Raw genomic sequence first — 16420 nt, forward strand, 5'->3', positions numbered from 1 at the left:
TCCCGACTGTAGCATGTGCCAGAGTCCCCTTCTCCTGGCGGAATATGTTCCATTGTATGGACGCAGCACATTTCCCTTATCCATTCCTCAGCTAGTGGACATTTAGGCTGTTTTAACTTTGCAACTATTATGAATAATGCTGCTGTCAACATTTGTGAACACAGCATGTGGGCATGTGTTTTCATTTCTCTTGGGTATACACCTGGGCGTGGGATTGCTAGGTTTTATGGTATAATAACTCTACATTAAACTGTTGGAGAATCTGCCAGACTCTGTTCAAAGTGGCTGCACCCTTTTACATTCTCACCAGCAATGTATGAGGGTTATTTCATCTGTCTTTTTTGTTGAGGAAACCATATGTGTGTGTGTGTGTGTGTGTGTATTTTTTTTTTGCTTTAAGTTCTGGGGTACATGTGCAGAATGTGTAGCTTTGTTACATGGGTATCCATGTGCCACAGTGGTTTTCTGCACCTCTCAACCCATCACCTAGGTTTTCAGCCACGCATGCATTAGCTGTTTGTGCTGATGTTCTCCCTCCCCTTGCCCCTGCACCGACAGGCCCCGGTGTGTGATGTTCCCCCACATGTGTCCATGTGTTCTCATTGGGAAACCCTATTTTTTTAATAGTAAATAAGGTTCTTGGATGATTGTGATTTCATCTTTTGGAATTTCTGGTGAAGGAAATGCCTGTAGTGGTGAGGCAGTTGAGCAAGAGTTTAGCAGAGAGTGTGCCCAGGCTTCGTAACATCACTTCTCCCTTAATAATCTAATTCTTATTTCAGGTCTTGTCCAGAATGCCGTGTGATATCAGAGTTTGTAATTCCAAGTGTGTATTGGGTGGAAGATCAGAATAAAAAGAACGAGTTGATTGAAGCTTTCAAACAGGGGATGGGGTAAGTGCTTTTGAGTTTCGACGTGCCCCTGCTGCCTGCCTGGCTCTGCTGTCAGCCCGTGTCCTCGTTCTCCTTCCCAGGAGTGTGGTCTTAGGGGCCTCTTCCTCTCTTCCTCCTCTCAGGCACCATGCTGGGCTCTGGGATGCAGCAATGAGCAAGGACATGGTGATGTGGACCTGTTTAGTTTTGGTGTTTTTGTTGTTGTTGTTGTTGTTTTTCGGTGAGATAGGGTCTCACTCTGTTGCCCAGGCTGGAGTGCAGTGGTGCAATCTCAGCTCACTGCAGCCTCAGCCTCCTGGGCTCAAGCAGGAGCCTCTTGAGTAGCTGGGGCCACCAGTAGTGTGCGCCACCATGCCCGGCTAATTGGCTAATTTTTTTTGGTAGAGACAAGGTTTCGCCATGTAGCCCAGGCTGGTCTTGAACTCCTAGGCTCAAGTGATCCTCCTGCCTCGGCCTCCCAAAGAGCTGGGATTACAGGCATGAGCCACCGTGCCCAGCCTCAAATGTTCCTCTTTATCCTGGTTGTCAGCATGTTGATATTTTGCCTAGGAGTGGAGTGGTTTTTCTCTACGCTTATGTCACTCCCCAAGATGAGCGAAATTTTAGCTATTGTTTCATTACCTTTTTTTCTGTCTTGTTTTTTTCTTTTCCTGCTGGGACTCTACTTCCATTTATGATAGTTTTTTTATATTGTTCATAGATCTCTGGGGATATTCATTCTTTTTCAATCTTTTTTTCTTTTCATCTCCTTGAACATAGTTGTAGCAGCTACTTTGAAATCCTTGTTATCTTGAAGTTGACCTCTGTTGTCTTTTAAGAATGGATCACATTTTCCTGATTCTTCATATGTCTAGTAATTTTAGATTTTATCCTTGACATTGTAAATATTACATTGTAGAGAGACTTAGGATTCTGTTATGGTTTATCTGTAAAGTGTTGATTTTTTTTTTTTGAGACGGAGTTTCACTCTTGTTGCCCAAGCTGGAGTGCAGTGGCACAATCTCGGTTCACTGCAACCTCTGCCTCTCGGGTTCAAGCGATTCTCCTGCCTCAGCCTCCCGAGTAGCAGGGATTACAGGCATGCACCACTGCACCTGGCCAATTTTTTGTATTTTTAGTAGAAACGGGGTTTCACCATGTTAGCCTGGCTGGTCTCAAACTCCTGACCTCAGGTGATCCGCCCACCTCGGCCTCCCAAAGTGCTGGGATTACAGGCATGAGCCACTGCGCCTGGCCAAGTGTTGCTGTTTTTAACAGGCAGGTAAATTGTTTGAACTCAAACCCAGGTAGCAGTTCAGATCTCAGTTCTGGTTTTGCATTCGTAGCTGACTTTGTCGCATTCCTGTGTGGTTTGGGAGTTAGTCAGATTTGGGCAGAGTTTATACACAGCCTTTGAGCACTTTTTCACAGGCCCCTTTGTGGGATTGCTTCCTCACTTTCCAATGGCTGTGATTTCCTTGAACCCTTGTCTTTTAGTTCTTCAGGCCAGAAAGATTGGATTTCCCCTTGGAGTTTTAGCCACCCCATGTGGTTACGATTTTGGCCTGCTCCAGGATAAGAGCTACTTCTTTTTTTTTTTTTTTTTTTTTTGGAGATGGAGTCTTGCTTTGTAGCCCAGGCTGGAGTGCAGTGGCACAGTCTCAGCTCACTGCCACCTCCGCCTTCCAGGTTCCAGCACTTCTGCCTTAGCCTCCCAAGAAGGTGGGACTACAGGCGCATGCCGCCACGCCTGGCTAATTTTTGTATTTTAGTAGAGACAGGGTTTCACTGTGTTTCCCAGGCTGGTCTTGAACTCCTGAGCTCAGGCAATCCACCTGCCTCGGCCTCCCAAAGTGCTGGGATTACAGATGTGAGCCACAAAAGCTACCTTTTTTAAAAAAGGTAACTTAGCCTTTGCCATTGCTATTCTTCTTTGTGTTTACTCCTCCAAAGAATCTAACTGCGTTTGTTCATTCTCTGGTGCCTTCAGGTCTTCTTGAAATATTTGTGTTAAGACTTATCTGCAGGAGGGTTGGGTATGGTAGGCGTTTACTTGTCATACTAAAAGTGAAACTATGCATTACCTTTTTAAATGGTTCCTTTATGTTGCATATTAGTTTACTAAAGCTTGATTTTTTTTTTTTTTTTTTTTTTTTTTTTTTTTTTTTTTTTTTACCATTTTTTCCTCATACAGTCTTCCTGTGTGTCCACAAGAGGGCAGGCGTGGCAAGCAGAGGGGTCCCAGCTTGTAGAAAAGGGCCCCAGCCTGTAGAAAAGGGTCCCAGCCTGTAGAAAGGGGCTCTGCTGAAAAGCAGTCTGGAGATTGTTATTGCTATTTGGATCTTTCCTTGCTTTGCTTTCCTTTAATGACTGTGTTTTTTGCAATCCACAAACATTTACTGAGTACTCGCTATGGGTCAGGTACCTTCTAGCTAAGCACCACTGGGGGATGTAGAGATTAGTAAGACAATTTCTTTTTTCTTTCGAGTCTCGCTCTGTCACCCAGGCTGGCAATGGCATGATTTCAGCTCACTGCAACCTCCGCCTCCAGGGTTCAAGTGATTCTTCTGCCTCAGCCTCCCGAGTAGCTGGGATTACAGGTGTGCGCCACGACACCCAGCTAATTTTTGTATTTTTTTAGTAGGGATGGGGTTTTGCCATGTTGGCCAGGCTGGTCTTGAACTCCTGGCCTCAGATGATCTGCCCACCTCAGCTTCCCAAAGTGCTAGGATTATAGGTGTGAGCCACTGTGCCCCGCCAAGTAAGACAACTTCATGGGAAACTGCAAAAGGGCAATTATGATACAGGTTTGCTGGTGACCAGTTCTTCATGAGGGACCATCTGTCACAACAGAGAAAGCACTTGGATCCACCAGGGGCTGCCAGGGGAAGCAGCATGGGAGCCTGAACCATGAAGCAGGAAGCACCTGTCTGTAGGGGGAAGTGATGGAAGGACATGGGCACAGAAGGGTGTAGGTTTTGTGTCTGGGGGACACTGGGAGTGGCTCCTGGCATTGAAACAGGTGTGTAGAAGGATGTGGTGGGACCTACAGACTGGAATCTAAGGGACACTTGAATCCCAGTGTGACCATGGTCTTTAAGAACAGGTTGGGGCCAGGCGCAGTGGCTCATGCCTGTAATCCCAGCACTTTGGGAGGCTGAGGAGGGCAGATTGCTTAAGTCCAGGGGAGACATAGGGAGACCTCATCTCTTTAAAGAAAAAAAAAAGGTTGGGAAGCTCCTCCGTGCTGCTCTAAAGGTGGAAACTGGTGGGAGTGGGAGGGAGGCCAGTGAGGAAGTGGCCCTGGCAGGCAGGCCCCAGAGGCTTCCACAAGTGTGGGAACCCAAAGGAAGGGGAGATTGGGAAGTGATTTGTAAACAGAATGAACACAGTTGGGTGTGAGAGCCGAGGACACAGAGTGAGTCAGAGTGAACTGGAGGCTTTTGGCCTTGGTGACCAGATAAGCCTGGGGGAGGAAAAAGAGTAATATTCTTGTGAGAGTGGGGGACCAGTATATAATGTGTTTGACCTGATCGAGTTCATAGCCAGTGTGCTAGGATGCTCTGGAGTTGTCCAGCAGGCTCTGGTGAGAGCAAACTGCTCACGGTCATTTGAAGTCCGCTCAGAACTCCAGGCAAGCAGGGGCCTGGAGGATGTGTCGTCCACACACCTGCTCTGCAGCCACCTGTGCTCAAATCAGATCAGCTGGCAAGGGAACTTGTTCTCTCTCTCCCCACCTTCCCCCCCACCCTACCCCTCCCCCCCGCCACCACCCCCAGTGAGACGAAGTCTCAGTCTGTCTCCCAGGCTGGAGTGCAGTGGCACAATCTTGGCTCACTGCAGCCTCCACCTCCTGGGTTCAAGCAATTCTCCTGCCTCAGCCTCAGCCTCCTGAGTAGCTGGGATTACAGGTGCCAGCCACCACACCCAGCTCATTTGTGTATTTTTAGTAGAGATGGGGTTTCGCTGTGTTGGCCAGGCTGGTCTCAAACTCCTGACCTCAAGTGATCCACCCACCTTGGCCTCCCAAAATGCTGGAATTACAGGTGTGAGCCACCACGCCCGGCCAGAGGGCTTTTCTTTATGCTGCTATGAAGCCGTCCTCAGAGAACTTCACCACCGGCCTGCGGCCATCCCATCTGACAAGATGGAAAACCACTGGATTCAGGAGCCTCCTTTCCCTGTTCTTGTCTCCCGCTGTCACACACCCCAGCTGCCCGACAGCAGCGTGCCCTTTCTGTTGTTTGGCTTTATTTCTGTGACTTTCCCCTTCCTCTGTACTCCGAGATGGCCCTCTGGATTCTTGGGTATCTTTTTTTTTTTTTAACTTCAGTTTGGGATCCTTTATGATTGGATAAACCAGAGTTCATTTGAGCAAAATGGGAATTCATTTGATTGAGTTTCCTTGGGCAGGGTTCTTAACATACAGGTCTGTGGGGAGAATGGTAGAATTAAGAGAGAGGGAAAACATTTTGAACTGTTTGGTCACTGTATGCTGTAGACCCATGTGTTTTATGCATTGAAAAACACTGTTCAGAGAAGGGGTCCAAAGCACATAAGGCGTGAAGAAGCCCTCCCTGGTGCCGAGGTTGGAGACAGGAAAACTGGAAGGAGACCTATGGCTTTAGGCAGTTGCTAAAACCCTCTGCTTTCCCTGTAGCCACCTTGACAGCACTGCGGCTAGGAGGAAGGGGAGAGTTGGCTTGGTGGGGTACCTAGGGAACTTTAAGCAGAGACAAGTGGCCCAGCTTCAGACCTTAGTGCCCAGAGTGACCAGGCCTGGCTTAGCTCTGTGGTGACCCAGGAGGTGCTCTGGAGCTGCCGGAGGGCCTGTGGAGCACTGCAGTCTCCACACAGCGAGTCCCCAGGCAGGTTAATATCCTTTGCAAGGCTGCAGGTAAGTGGGGATACTTCCTATCCTGCTTGGAAATCAGAATCCCAGCTGTGTGTGACCTGAGACAAATCACTCAACCTCTCCCAGCCTCAGCTGCCCCACCTAGAATGTGAGGCTGACCTACCTCTTGCGTAAGGGTAAGGTTGGAGGAAGGCAGTGGCCCAGTTTGGACCCCTCATTTTCCCACCAGCCTCCTGACTTTTTCTTTCTGCTTTTCAGGAAAAAAGCCTGTAAATACTTTGAGCAAGGCAAGGGGACCTGCCCATTTGGAAGCAAATGTCTTTATCGCCATGCTTACCCCGATGGGCGGCTAGCAGAGCCTGAGAAACCTCGGAAACAGCTCAGTTCTCAAGGCACTGTGAGGGTAAGGACTTTAGCCATCTCTAGTTGGGGACACTTAGCAGCTGTGGGCATTTCCAGGTACCATTCCTGGCAGAGAAATGGGGTAGGCAAAAGAATGATCAAGGAACGCAGCCTTCCTGTTGCTCTTAGCAGTAACCAGGCATGTCCACTGGCTGTTTTTGCAGTTCTTTAATTCAGTGCGGCTCTGGGATTTCATCGAGAACCGAGAAAGCCGGCATGTCCCCAACAATGAAGATGTCGACATGACAGAGCTCGGGGACCTCTTCATGCACCTTTCTGGAGTGGAGTCATCAGAACCCTAAAGAGTAGATGGTTGCCCTGCATCTTGGGCTCCATCGGCCGAAACTTTCCCAAGCCAGGGTGTGCGGAGCTTCCCTGTACTGCAGCCAAGGTGACGTGTGACTTGGATTTGAGTGGAGTTGGGCTTAGCCTTAGTCTCATTCACTCTCCATTATTACAGCCATGGGGAAGAGTGAAAGATATAAAGTAACCTAATTAAATGTATGGAATTGCTATTTTTATAGCTGATATAGTTACACCTCAAGCCCCTCAGGGGTAACAACTAACAAACACCCAAACTGTTTGGATTGATTGCTTTAAAAAACAAACCTGGCTCTTATCTTTGATCTTTTCTTCCCCAGAAATAGTAAACTTGCAGCTGCCCCTAATGCAGCATATTTTTCTTACCAAAGGAGTCTTCAGCCCTATAAAAGGATTCCTCTATAGTGTATTTCTCTAGTGTATTTAGTGTGTGGTCAAAATTTTGATTTATACAGAGCTTTCAAGAACACACAATGCAAAGTGAGCGCAGCATAGCTGTTAACAAACATACAACTTTTTTCTAGGGCTTTAAGGGTGGTCATTTTTTTCGAGTTCTCTCAAGTGTCCCAAATCAGGGTAGCAATCTTGTTGCCACATGTGCAGCAAACAAAGTGGAAGTATAAATCTTCTTCTCCCTTAGGGAGGCTCTTGAAGGAGCAGGAGGTACAGTACTGGGTAGCAGTCTCGTCCTCCTGTCGTCTGGTTGGTGTTGGGGCCTCCAGCCAGGGCCCTCTAGGGGAACCAAGCCTCTGCTCTCACCTGTGGGTTCTTGCCCATCAGGGTAATTGTATTGAGAACTCAAATATACGTGCACTTACATGTGTGGTTCGTACTCAAGTGATCTATTATCTAGCTGCAAAGCCTGGCTTTGATTTGAAATTTTGTAAAACTTTCATGGCACCCAAGGTTTCTGATTCTGACCCAGCAGTGGTCCTGAAGAGAGCTGATGGCAAGTCTTGTAGTCATTTTGATTTTAATTGAAGGGTGAGCACAACCTTGTGAACCAGCACTAGCTTGTTCCAAGCTGGAATTTATCTAATCTATTTTTGTGTTTAAAAAAGCTGTACCTACCAAATAAATAGTTTATAAAATGTATTACTTAAGGTATTTATTAGCTGAGTTTAGAGTACTTTCTGCTTAATTAATTTTTATACTTAACTCTTCAGTAGAGGTTTACAAGGAGTACAAAGGTTAAATTACAAATTCATTCCCAGCCTAGGCTCTGGGCACATTTCCTGTTCTTGAATTCTGCTCCTGAAGAGGGTGAACAAATGGGGCATTCAAGTTGTGAGCTCAGAATTACTTTAAAAGGAGGTAACAGCCATTACACCTAAATTTAATTTATTTTATTAAAATAACATAATTGAGGGACCATCAGATAACTGTATTTTGTCAGGTGCAATAAAAAGAAAATTAAAACCCAAATCATCAAGAAAACCTGTATTCCTGGCTTCCTTGTATACACATGATGTGACTAGAGAAACAAGGCTGTTTGTTTGTTTGTTTGTTAGAGAAACAAGGCTGGCCCTGCGGCCCCGCCCCATAGGGGCAGCTCCTGGAAGACAAAATTCAGCATGATGGAAGACTGCTCCCTGAGAGGGCTGAGATGCGGATTGGCCGAGTGCCTTGCCTGGAAAACCATCCCAATGCACTGGACACCTTAGAAGCTGTGAAAGGAGGACGTGTCCCCTAAGAAAAGTTCCATAGTACCAAAGCAGGCTCCTTCGGGCGGCCAGAGTCTCGGCAGTCCTGGGCTGTTTGGTGCCTTATGTGCAAAATGTCTGGCGCTGCACCACTCTCTGAAGAAAGTGCCGCCTGTGACATGCATTCCTCCAGAAGCTGATTTCCAAAATCCCATGTGTCTCCACATCAGGGCTGGACTGCCTGCTACCTTACTTCCTCTAAATACTCATGTAGCCAACAGCTGGGGCTGGGCCCCTGCTTTTTGTACTACCATCAACATCCACTTGCGCATCTACAGAAGGCTGGGCCTTGAGCATGGGGAATGTGGGGAGGGAGCAGGATGCACCAGCACTGCAAATGGCTTCCTTCTCCCAGGGCCCAAAGGGATAGAAAAGAAGGCAACATGAAGTTAAGGCCCTGTGAGCAGTCTAGAAGGTCCTTAGCAGCAGCTTCTCTGAAAACATGTGTTCTGCCTCTGGAGAAAGGGAGCAGAAAAGTGCCTGCTGGCTTCTCCTCCTCCCCTGGCAGCCTGAAGACAGGTGCAAAGTCAACTAGAAGACAGGCAGCCTCGGGGACGTGGTCAGCGTGCAAGCATTGATATCCTCAGTGTGGGCTGCCCGATGCAAGGATGGCTCGGAAGCGCTCCGGTTGATCTTCGGTAGAGAGTGTTGGAGCAGCTCAATGGAAGACAGGATCTGAAACAAAGCCCAAGAATGCTCTCATTAGCTGTGTCTCAAAGACACAGGATGTACCCTGCCCCCCACCATCTTGTAGAGGACCTGGGTCCCCTCCCTATAAAACAAAACAAAACATTCCCACCTTATATTGCCATCTTTACGAACCAACCCATGCTTTAATCACATTCTAGCAGCCCTGAGCCTTACCTGGGGAAAAAGAGGCCTCTCTTCCTTTACTTTCTTCACACAGTCAGCTACCAGCCTCTTCATTGCTTTGGGGCAGTTCTTATATAGCTTACTAAGATCTGGGGAGGCATATCCTCGGCCCACCATGAAGATGATCTAAGGGAAAGAAAACAGCTGAGCTAATGGGGAGTAAATGAACAACAGGTAATAACAAGTCCTAACCCTCTAGCTGCTTAGGCTGGCGGAGGCCCAGGGGCTCCCACGAGTTGGGTCCTTTCGCACCAGCACAGACTTACCTGATCTCGGTTGTTGATGTGAGAATAAGGAAGCTCCCCCGTCATCAGTTCATACAATACGATGCCATAGGAGTAGACATCCGACTGGAAACTGAATGGGTTGTTATCCTGCATTCGGATCACCTCTGGGGCCTACATGTATCACCATATGACAAAAGTGCATTTATCACCATATGACAGGCCTCACAGACATCTAGGGGCCAGGCTGTCCCTTTCATTAGTTATGAATGAGTCCATTCTTCAGTCCCCACATAGCTTTTCCCCCAAAGGACTCCAACTCAGGCACTGGTTAAAACAGCTCAGGAATCCTTGTCTTTAAAGGACCAAGACCCAGCATTTCTGTCACCCAGCTTATTAACTCCTCTCCACACTAAGCTTCACAGTGGTTCTGATCAACAGCTTCCTCAAGAAAATCTACAATTAGCCCTGAGGCTGGCTGTCACTAGGGGTCATGTGGATTTCGGGGAAATGTACAGAAACGCTTTTAAGTTTGCACATAAATCTCCAAGGCATTCCTTTTGCCCTATACCAGAGACTGCTGGTGGGAGCCCAGATTCTCACCATCCAGAGGACAGAGCCAGTAGGTTGTTCAACCTGCTGAGAACCACTCCAGCGTGACTTTACTGTTGCCAAACCAAAATCTCCAATTTTCACTGTTAAGCCTTCATGGAGAAATATATCTCAATGCTTGTTAAGGACTCTGGTTTCAAAAGAATGGTCAGGTTAATTTTGAAAAACATCCCAAAGTTCTTTATAACACGGTAATCTCTCCACCTTACCTCTGTCACAGCCTCTCTGCACTGAACTTCCTAAGGTTTCTGAAGTTCTTTAAAGTGCTTTTGAAATGCACCTTCTTCCAGAAGACAGGCAGGGATTGGTCAATGCGCCAGATTATTTGGCCCTAGCCAAAAGCAAGCCAGCGTTTCTTCCCTGCTTCTTCTCCCCATTTGCACATCTAGGTGCTGGGTCCCTGGCCTTGTGACCTTTCCACATAATACAGGTACTTGAAACCCTAACAGGATGAGCAGAGGCCACACTCCAGTGCTCCCCAGAGGGCCAAGGATGGCCTGACAGCTTACAGGCGTTTCTACCTGTATTGTGCCCTCAAATCACCATCTGAAACTTGAGTGGTTAACAAAATAGCAAATCCCTTACTGAGTGTTCAATGTTGTAGTAAGAAATTCCTCACTAGAATCGGTACCACTCAGTGACTTCAAAATGAGAACTGAAGTCGGCTCGCTTCTGGGTAAAGAAGTCATACAGTTTAAGTCTAACTTGTGAGGAAAAAAAAATTTAAAAAGAACAAAAAATTAAAAAACAAAACACACACAAAGTAACTTGTGATGTTGGTGCCCAGGAATTCACACCTCCTTAAATCTGTGGTGTCTGCTTTCATGGTATAATGTTTGGCTGCTAAAAACCCCACCATTGAAAGGTGTTCCACACCTCAGACATGTACCTAAAATAGGCCATGTCCCATAATCCAACACAACTATCATGCCTCTCACTGCTCAAGAGGCAAAACGTGGGTTGTAATGCCATCTTTCTTTCACAAGGAAAGGCTGGTGGAGGGTGGCAGATTCAAAATTGTTAAATTTCACGCCTCACAGCATTAAAAATACCTTTCTTCATTTACTCTTCTATAAAAACAACCCCTCTCCTAATAGTGACTTCTGAAGAACCCACTTATGTACCTTTGAGAAAGACCATTTTATTTATTTATTTTTTTGAGACACAGCCTTGCTCTGTCCCCAAGGCTGGAGTGCAGTGGCGTGATCTCAGCTCACTGCAACCTCTGCCTCCCAGGTTCAAGCAATTCTCGTGCCTCAGCCTCCTGAGTAGCTGGGATTATAGGTACGTGCCACCACACTCAGCTAATTTTTAAATTTAGAGATGGGGTTTCACCACATTGGCCAGGCAAGTCTCAAACTCCTAGCCTCAAGTGATCCACCTGCCTCAGCCTCCCAAAGTGCTGGGATTATAGGTGTGAGCCATCACGCCCAGTCAAGAAAGACCATTTTAATTAGTGATTTTGGAAACCTTTCAACATTTGGCTTGTAGCTACTTGCTATCCACATAACAAGCAGATAGACATACACACACTGGCCACAAACTAGAAATAAACTTAAGACAAAAGCCCAATCCCCCTCAGGTTACATTTACTAATAGTGTGATAAAATTATGCCTATTTCAAGCTTACGGAAATCTCTCCAAATCACTTTTGCTGAGATAAACTCAGAAAGGAACCTAACCTAAACATCGCTCTCATCAGTCCAGGTGAGGCATAAGCTGCTGAGGGACAGGCCAAGCCTACTAATTTTCTGACTTTTCTGTTTTCCTGTCCTCTGCCTCTTTCCTTAAAAAGATATCCCCTGGCACCGAGAGCCACTTGTGATAGAAAGCCTCCCTTCTGTTTCCCTAAATTTAGAACTGAGCAGTCAAATGAACTCAACAACCAAAGGATACTGTTGGATTTCATGTCTCTATGGATGATGTTCTTTGCATGCAAATAGCTGTGAAGGGAAAAGAAATTATTAAAAATAAGTTTGAGGGGCATGGGTAGAAAGCAGTTTTAAACTACAGCTAAGAAGTAAAGCCACTGAAGGCCTGGCTCCAAGGAGTGTTACACACAGGGATAGACCCTGTGCTGTTCAGCCTGGTTCACATCACTGCTTACCTGAAGGTGAGGCCACAGCACAAACATGCTTACACCTTTTTTTTTTTTTTTTTTTTTTTTTGGAGACTGGAGTGCAGTCAATAGCTTACTGCAGCCTTAACCTCCTGGGCTCAAGTGATCCTCCCACCTCCCAGTAGCTGGGACCACAGGCATGTGCCACCACGCCGCCTTTTTTTTTTTTTTTTTTTGGGTAGATACAGGGTCTTGCACTGTTGCCCAAGCTGGTCTTGACTCCTGGGCTCAAGTGATCCTCCCATGTTGGCCTCCAAAATGCTCGGATTACAGGCAATGGGCCCCTGGCGCCTGACCACTGCTGACACTTCTTCAAGCATCAGTTTTACTCTAAAGTAATTCTGATAACCCAATGTCCATAAATGATGAATGAATAATGTGGCATATCCATACAATGGAATGTTACTCAGACACAGAAAGGAATGAAGTAGTGACACATGCTACACATTAACCTTGAAAATACTATGCTAGGTCTAAGAGCCCAGGCATACAATACCATATCTTATGTATTATATACAGCCAAGCATCACTTAACGGCAGGGATACCTTCTGAGAAATGTGTTGTTAGCCAACTTGTCATCATGCACACATCATAAAGTGTATTCACACAAACCAAGAAGGTACAGCCTTCTACACACCCTGGCTAAATGGTATAGCCTGTTGCACTTAGGCTACAAAACTGTATGGCCCTCAGTGTACTGAATACTGTAGCTGGTTGTAACATGGTGAGTATTTGTGTCTCTAAACATAGCCAAACATAGAAAAGGCATAGTAAAAATACAGTATTATAATCTTGTGGGACCACCTTCCTATATGTGGTCATTGACCGAAACATCATTATATGTTACCTGACTATATTATATCTTACATGATTCCATTTATATTGAACTATAAAGTAGGCAAAATCCATAGAAACAGAAAGTAGACTGCAAGTGGGTGGGAGGTATTGGGTAACCGCTAATGGGTATATCGTTTGGATATCTGTCCACTCCAAATCTCAAGTTGAAACGTGATCCCCAGTGTTGGAGGTGGGACCTAAGTGGCAGGTGTTTGGGTCATGGGGATGGATTCCTCACAAACAGCTCGGTGCCCTCCCTGCAGTAACGAGTGAGTTCACACACTATTAGCTCACATGAAACCTGGTTAATAAAGAGTCTGGGACCTCCCTCCATGCTCTCTCTCTTGCTCCTTTCTCTCACCACATCACACGTGGCTCCCCTTGCCTTCTGCCATGAGTGAAAGCTTCCTGAGGGCCTCACCAGACACAGATGCTGGTGTCATGCTTTTTGTACAGTCTGCAGAACCCCGAGTCAAATAAACCTCTTTTCTTTATAAATTACCCACCCTTAGGTCTTCCTTTAGAGCAACCCAAACAGACTAATACAATGGGCATGTGTTTCTTTCCGGGATAATGAAAATGTTCTAAAATTAGATAGTGGTGGTGGCTGCACAACTCAATACCAGAAAAACACTGAGGTAGGTGTACATTTTAAAAGGGGGAATTTTATGATGTATGAATTATATCTCAATTTTTCTGAAAAGTCATTCCATTTCTTAAAATACACAGAAGGCAACTTCCATATGAATTTTAAAGACAGTGTGAGAATTTATGTAGGACTTGCAAGCACAGCTATAGCTTAGTAACTCCCAGATGTCTAGGGGTACGAGGAGCTCCTCTACTTCAGAGGAGAAGTTTGAGAAGCACTACCCTAGGCTGGCCAGGAAAGGTGGGAGGATCACTTGAGTCCAGTTTGAGACCAGCCTGGGCAACATAGTGAGACCTCCGACTCTACAAAATACACGAAAATTAGCTGGGCACAGTAGCATGTGCCTGCAGTCCCAGCAACCTATGAGACTGAGCCAAGAGGATAGCTGGAGCCCAGGAGTTCAAGGATGCAGTGAGCTATGATTGCGCCGCTGCACTCTAGCATAGGTGACAGAGTGAGAACCTGTGTCTCTAAGGAAAAAAGTGTGTTTTTTTTTGTGTGTGTGTTTTTTTTTTTTTTTTCAGATGGAGTCTGGCTCTGTCACCCAGGCTAGAGTGCAATGGCACAATCTCCACTCACTGCAACCTCCGCCTCCTGGGTTGAAGTGATTCTTCTGCCTCAGCCTCCCGAGTAGCTGGGATTACAAGCGCCTGCCACCACAACCAGCTAATTTTTGTATTTTTAGTAGAGATGAGATTTCACCACATTGGCCAGGCTGGTCTCGAACTCCTGGCCTCGTGATCCACCCGCCTCAGCCTCCCAAAGTGCTGGGATTATGGGCATGAGCCACCGTGCCTGGCCAGGAAAAAGTTTTTAATTAAAAAAAAAAAATTATCCCAAAAACGACATCTGCTTAAACCCTCATGTGGGACAGCCATGCCTCAGACAGCTGAGCAGAAGGCATTGCCACAGCTGTCCAAGCAGAAGGTACATGCACCCCACTATATTCTCAGGTTTCTGATAAAGCCAGGGTAGCAGGCAGAGCCCGAATCTAAGCCCCAAGGGGGAAGTTCAGTCCCAAGGAGGAACCTGAACTTCTCTTTTTTTTTTTTTTTTGAGACAGAGTCTCGCTCTGCAGCCCAGGCTGGAGTGCAGTAATGTGATCTTAGCTCACCGCAACCTCTGCCTTCCATGTTCAAGCGATTCTCCTGTCCCAGCTCCTGAGTAGCTGGGATTATAGGCATGTGCCACCAGGCCTGGTTCATTCTTGTATTTTCAGTAGAAACAGGGTTTTGCCATATTGGCAAGGCTGGTCTCAAAACTACTGGCCTCAAGTGATCCACTGGCCTTGGCCTCCCAAAGTGCTGGGATTACAGGTGTGAGCCACCCCACCCAGCTGGAACCTGAACAACTCATTCCTGATAATTGGCCCCTCCAGCCCAGGCCAGAGGCTTGTGCAAAGATATCACAGAATCGCTTAATGGACTAGAAGGCTTTTCCTGATCCTGGTTCCAATTTAGGGACAAATTTGATGCCTGGGTCCCAGAGAGGCATCAGACCATCTACTCACTCCATTCCCTGAGCCGTCTGCCGGGCAATGTCAATTAGCTGGAACATCTGAAACTTGGTCTCCTGGACATGCAGGTGTTTGTAGAGGCTGCTGCCCTCGCACCACTGGGTCACAATTGCCAGGTTGTCCTTTGTCATGTACCCCATGAAAAGCAGAATGTTCACATGCCGTGTTTTGCTGGGGAGGGGAGGGGAAGAGAGGAGAGGGAGGAGGAAAGTGCTCAGGGAGGTCTACTGTGCTTTCCCGTGGACTGTGGGTTCTGTGCTCTCGACACCACCCCCAGTCCCAAAAACAAACACATGGCACGGCTGATAACCCGGGTGGCATTCTGAGCAAACAGAAGCCCACCATTAGTTCACTGGGCCATCAGTTCAGTGCCAGCCTTGCTTACAGAGAGGACATTCTCTTTCATCAATGTACACTCCATGACCCTCCTGTGGAGGTCACAAGGACTCCTTGTAGAAGTCTCCATTATATGACTTATTCCTACAAGTCTAAATAGTGACTGAAAGATTGGAAAGCTGACTGTTCTGAAGTCTAAAATAAGGCAACTCAGCTATAAAAAAAAAGGGTTCTGGGAAATAAAGGTAAAAATAGGGCCTATTTCTGCCCACCTCAAACCAAAACCCAGAGACAGAAATCGGGCTATTGAGTTTACTGTGCCCAGAGGAGGGTATTCTCCTAAAAAGGGGCTCTTCGAAAGGCTTGACAACCACATAAACTAAAGGAAACATCCCTTTGCTCTCAAGGGAGGAGCATCCAACCACAGGAACTCCACAGTGAGTCCTAACTGCCTGCCCGTCCCAACCTGCGGCACAGTCCACTAACTCTACAGTCCTTGTACTCCCCACTCCAGCACTCCAGAGGGACTGGACCACCAGCTTTCTACTCACCGCAGAACAGCCACCTCATTCCTGAAGGCCTGGAATTGCTCTGGGGTTGGGTTGACAACCTTTAGGATCTTTACTGCAACATCTCCTGCAAAATTAGTTGGCAGTCAGTGCAATCAGTTGAATGATCTTAGTCTTTCAAATAACCTAGTTTTGAGGAAGATACAGTGAATCATTTATCCAAAGAATCACATACCTACACAGATACGACAAATTTCCAATTTTTTTTTTTTTTTGAGACAGGGTCTCACTCTGTTGTCTAGGCTAGAGTGCAATGGCACATTGCAGCCTTGACCTCCAGGGCTTAAGCAATCCTCCCACCTTGGCCTCCCAAAGTGCTGGGATTACAGGTCCAATCTCTACATAATTTAAATGACTCAAAAAAGTTACATAGGTTAACTGCTATCGCTACAGTTAGGCCTTCGATAGCCTTGGTTAAACTATTCACACCAACCCTGGCAAGCCACAGAGGTGAGGTCATGTGTGACAGGTCAACACCTTGTCCTGTGGGGATGAAATCAGTGCACAGATATGAATGGCCTGGCAAATACA

At 46.6% G+C, this 16420-nt stretch overlaps 2 protein-coding genes across 18 annotated transcripts in view; one reads left to right on the plus strand and one right to left on the minus strand.

Moving 5' to 3' along the window:
* Positions 1-7887, plus strand: part of MKRN2 (makorin ring finger protein 2) — a 28986-nt gene extending 21099 nt beyond the window's left edge. The window contains exons 6-8 of the mRNA XM_016940498.4: positions 783-893; positions 5986-6130; positions 6294-7887. Of these exons, the coding sequence (XP_016795987.1) occupies positions 783-893; positions 5986-6130; positions 6294-6431 (394 nt within the window). The 3' untranslated portion in view covers positions 6432-7887. The remainder of the gene's footprint in view (positions 1-782; positions 894-5985; positions 6131-6293) is intronic.
* The window catches only part of RAF1 (Raf-1 proto-oncogene, serine/threonine kinase), an 80412-nt gene continuing 71766 nt past the window's right edge, over positions 7775-16420 (minus strand). For all 17 annotated transcript variants that reach the window (XM_054681493.2, XM_063806612.1, XM_516289.8 and 14 more), the window contains 7 exons: positions 15872-15956; positions 14979-15155; positions 11759-11805; positions 9854-9972; positions 9293-9424; positions 9018-9152; positions 7775-8828 (listed from right to left, as the gene is read on the minus strand). In XM_054681493.2, the coding sequence (XP_054537468.1) occupies positions 8685-8828; positions 9018-9152; positions 9293-9424; positions 9854-9972; positions 11759-11805; positions 14979-15155; positions 15872-15956 (839 nt within the window). In that variant the 3' untranslated portion in view covers positions 7775-8684. The remainder of the gene's footprint in view (positions 8829-9017; positions 9153-9292; positions 9425-9853; positions 9973-11758; positions 11806-14978; positions 15156-15871; positions 15957-16420) is intronic.

The sequence above is a fragment of the Pan troglodytes genome, chromosome 2, assembly GCF_028858775.2.
Source record: "Pan troglodytes isolate AG18354 chromosome 2, NHGRI_mPanTro3-v2.0_pri, whole genome shotgun sequence".
Classification (NCBI taxonomy): domain Eukaryota; kingdom Metazoa; phylum Chordata; class Mammalia; order Primates; family Hominidae; genus Pan; species Pan troglodytes.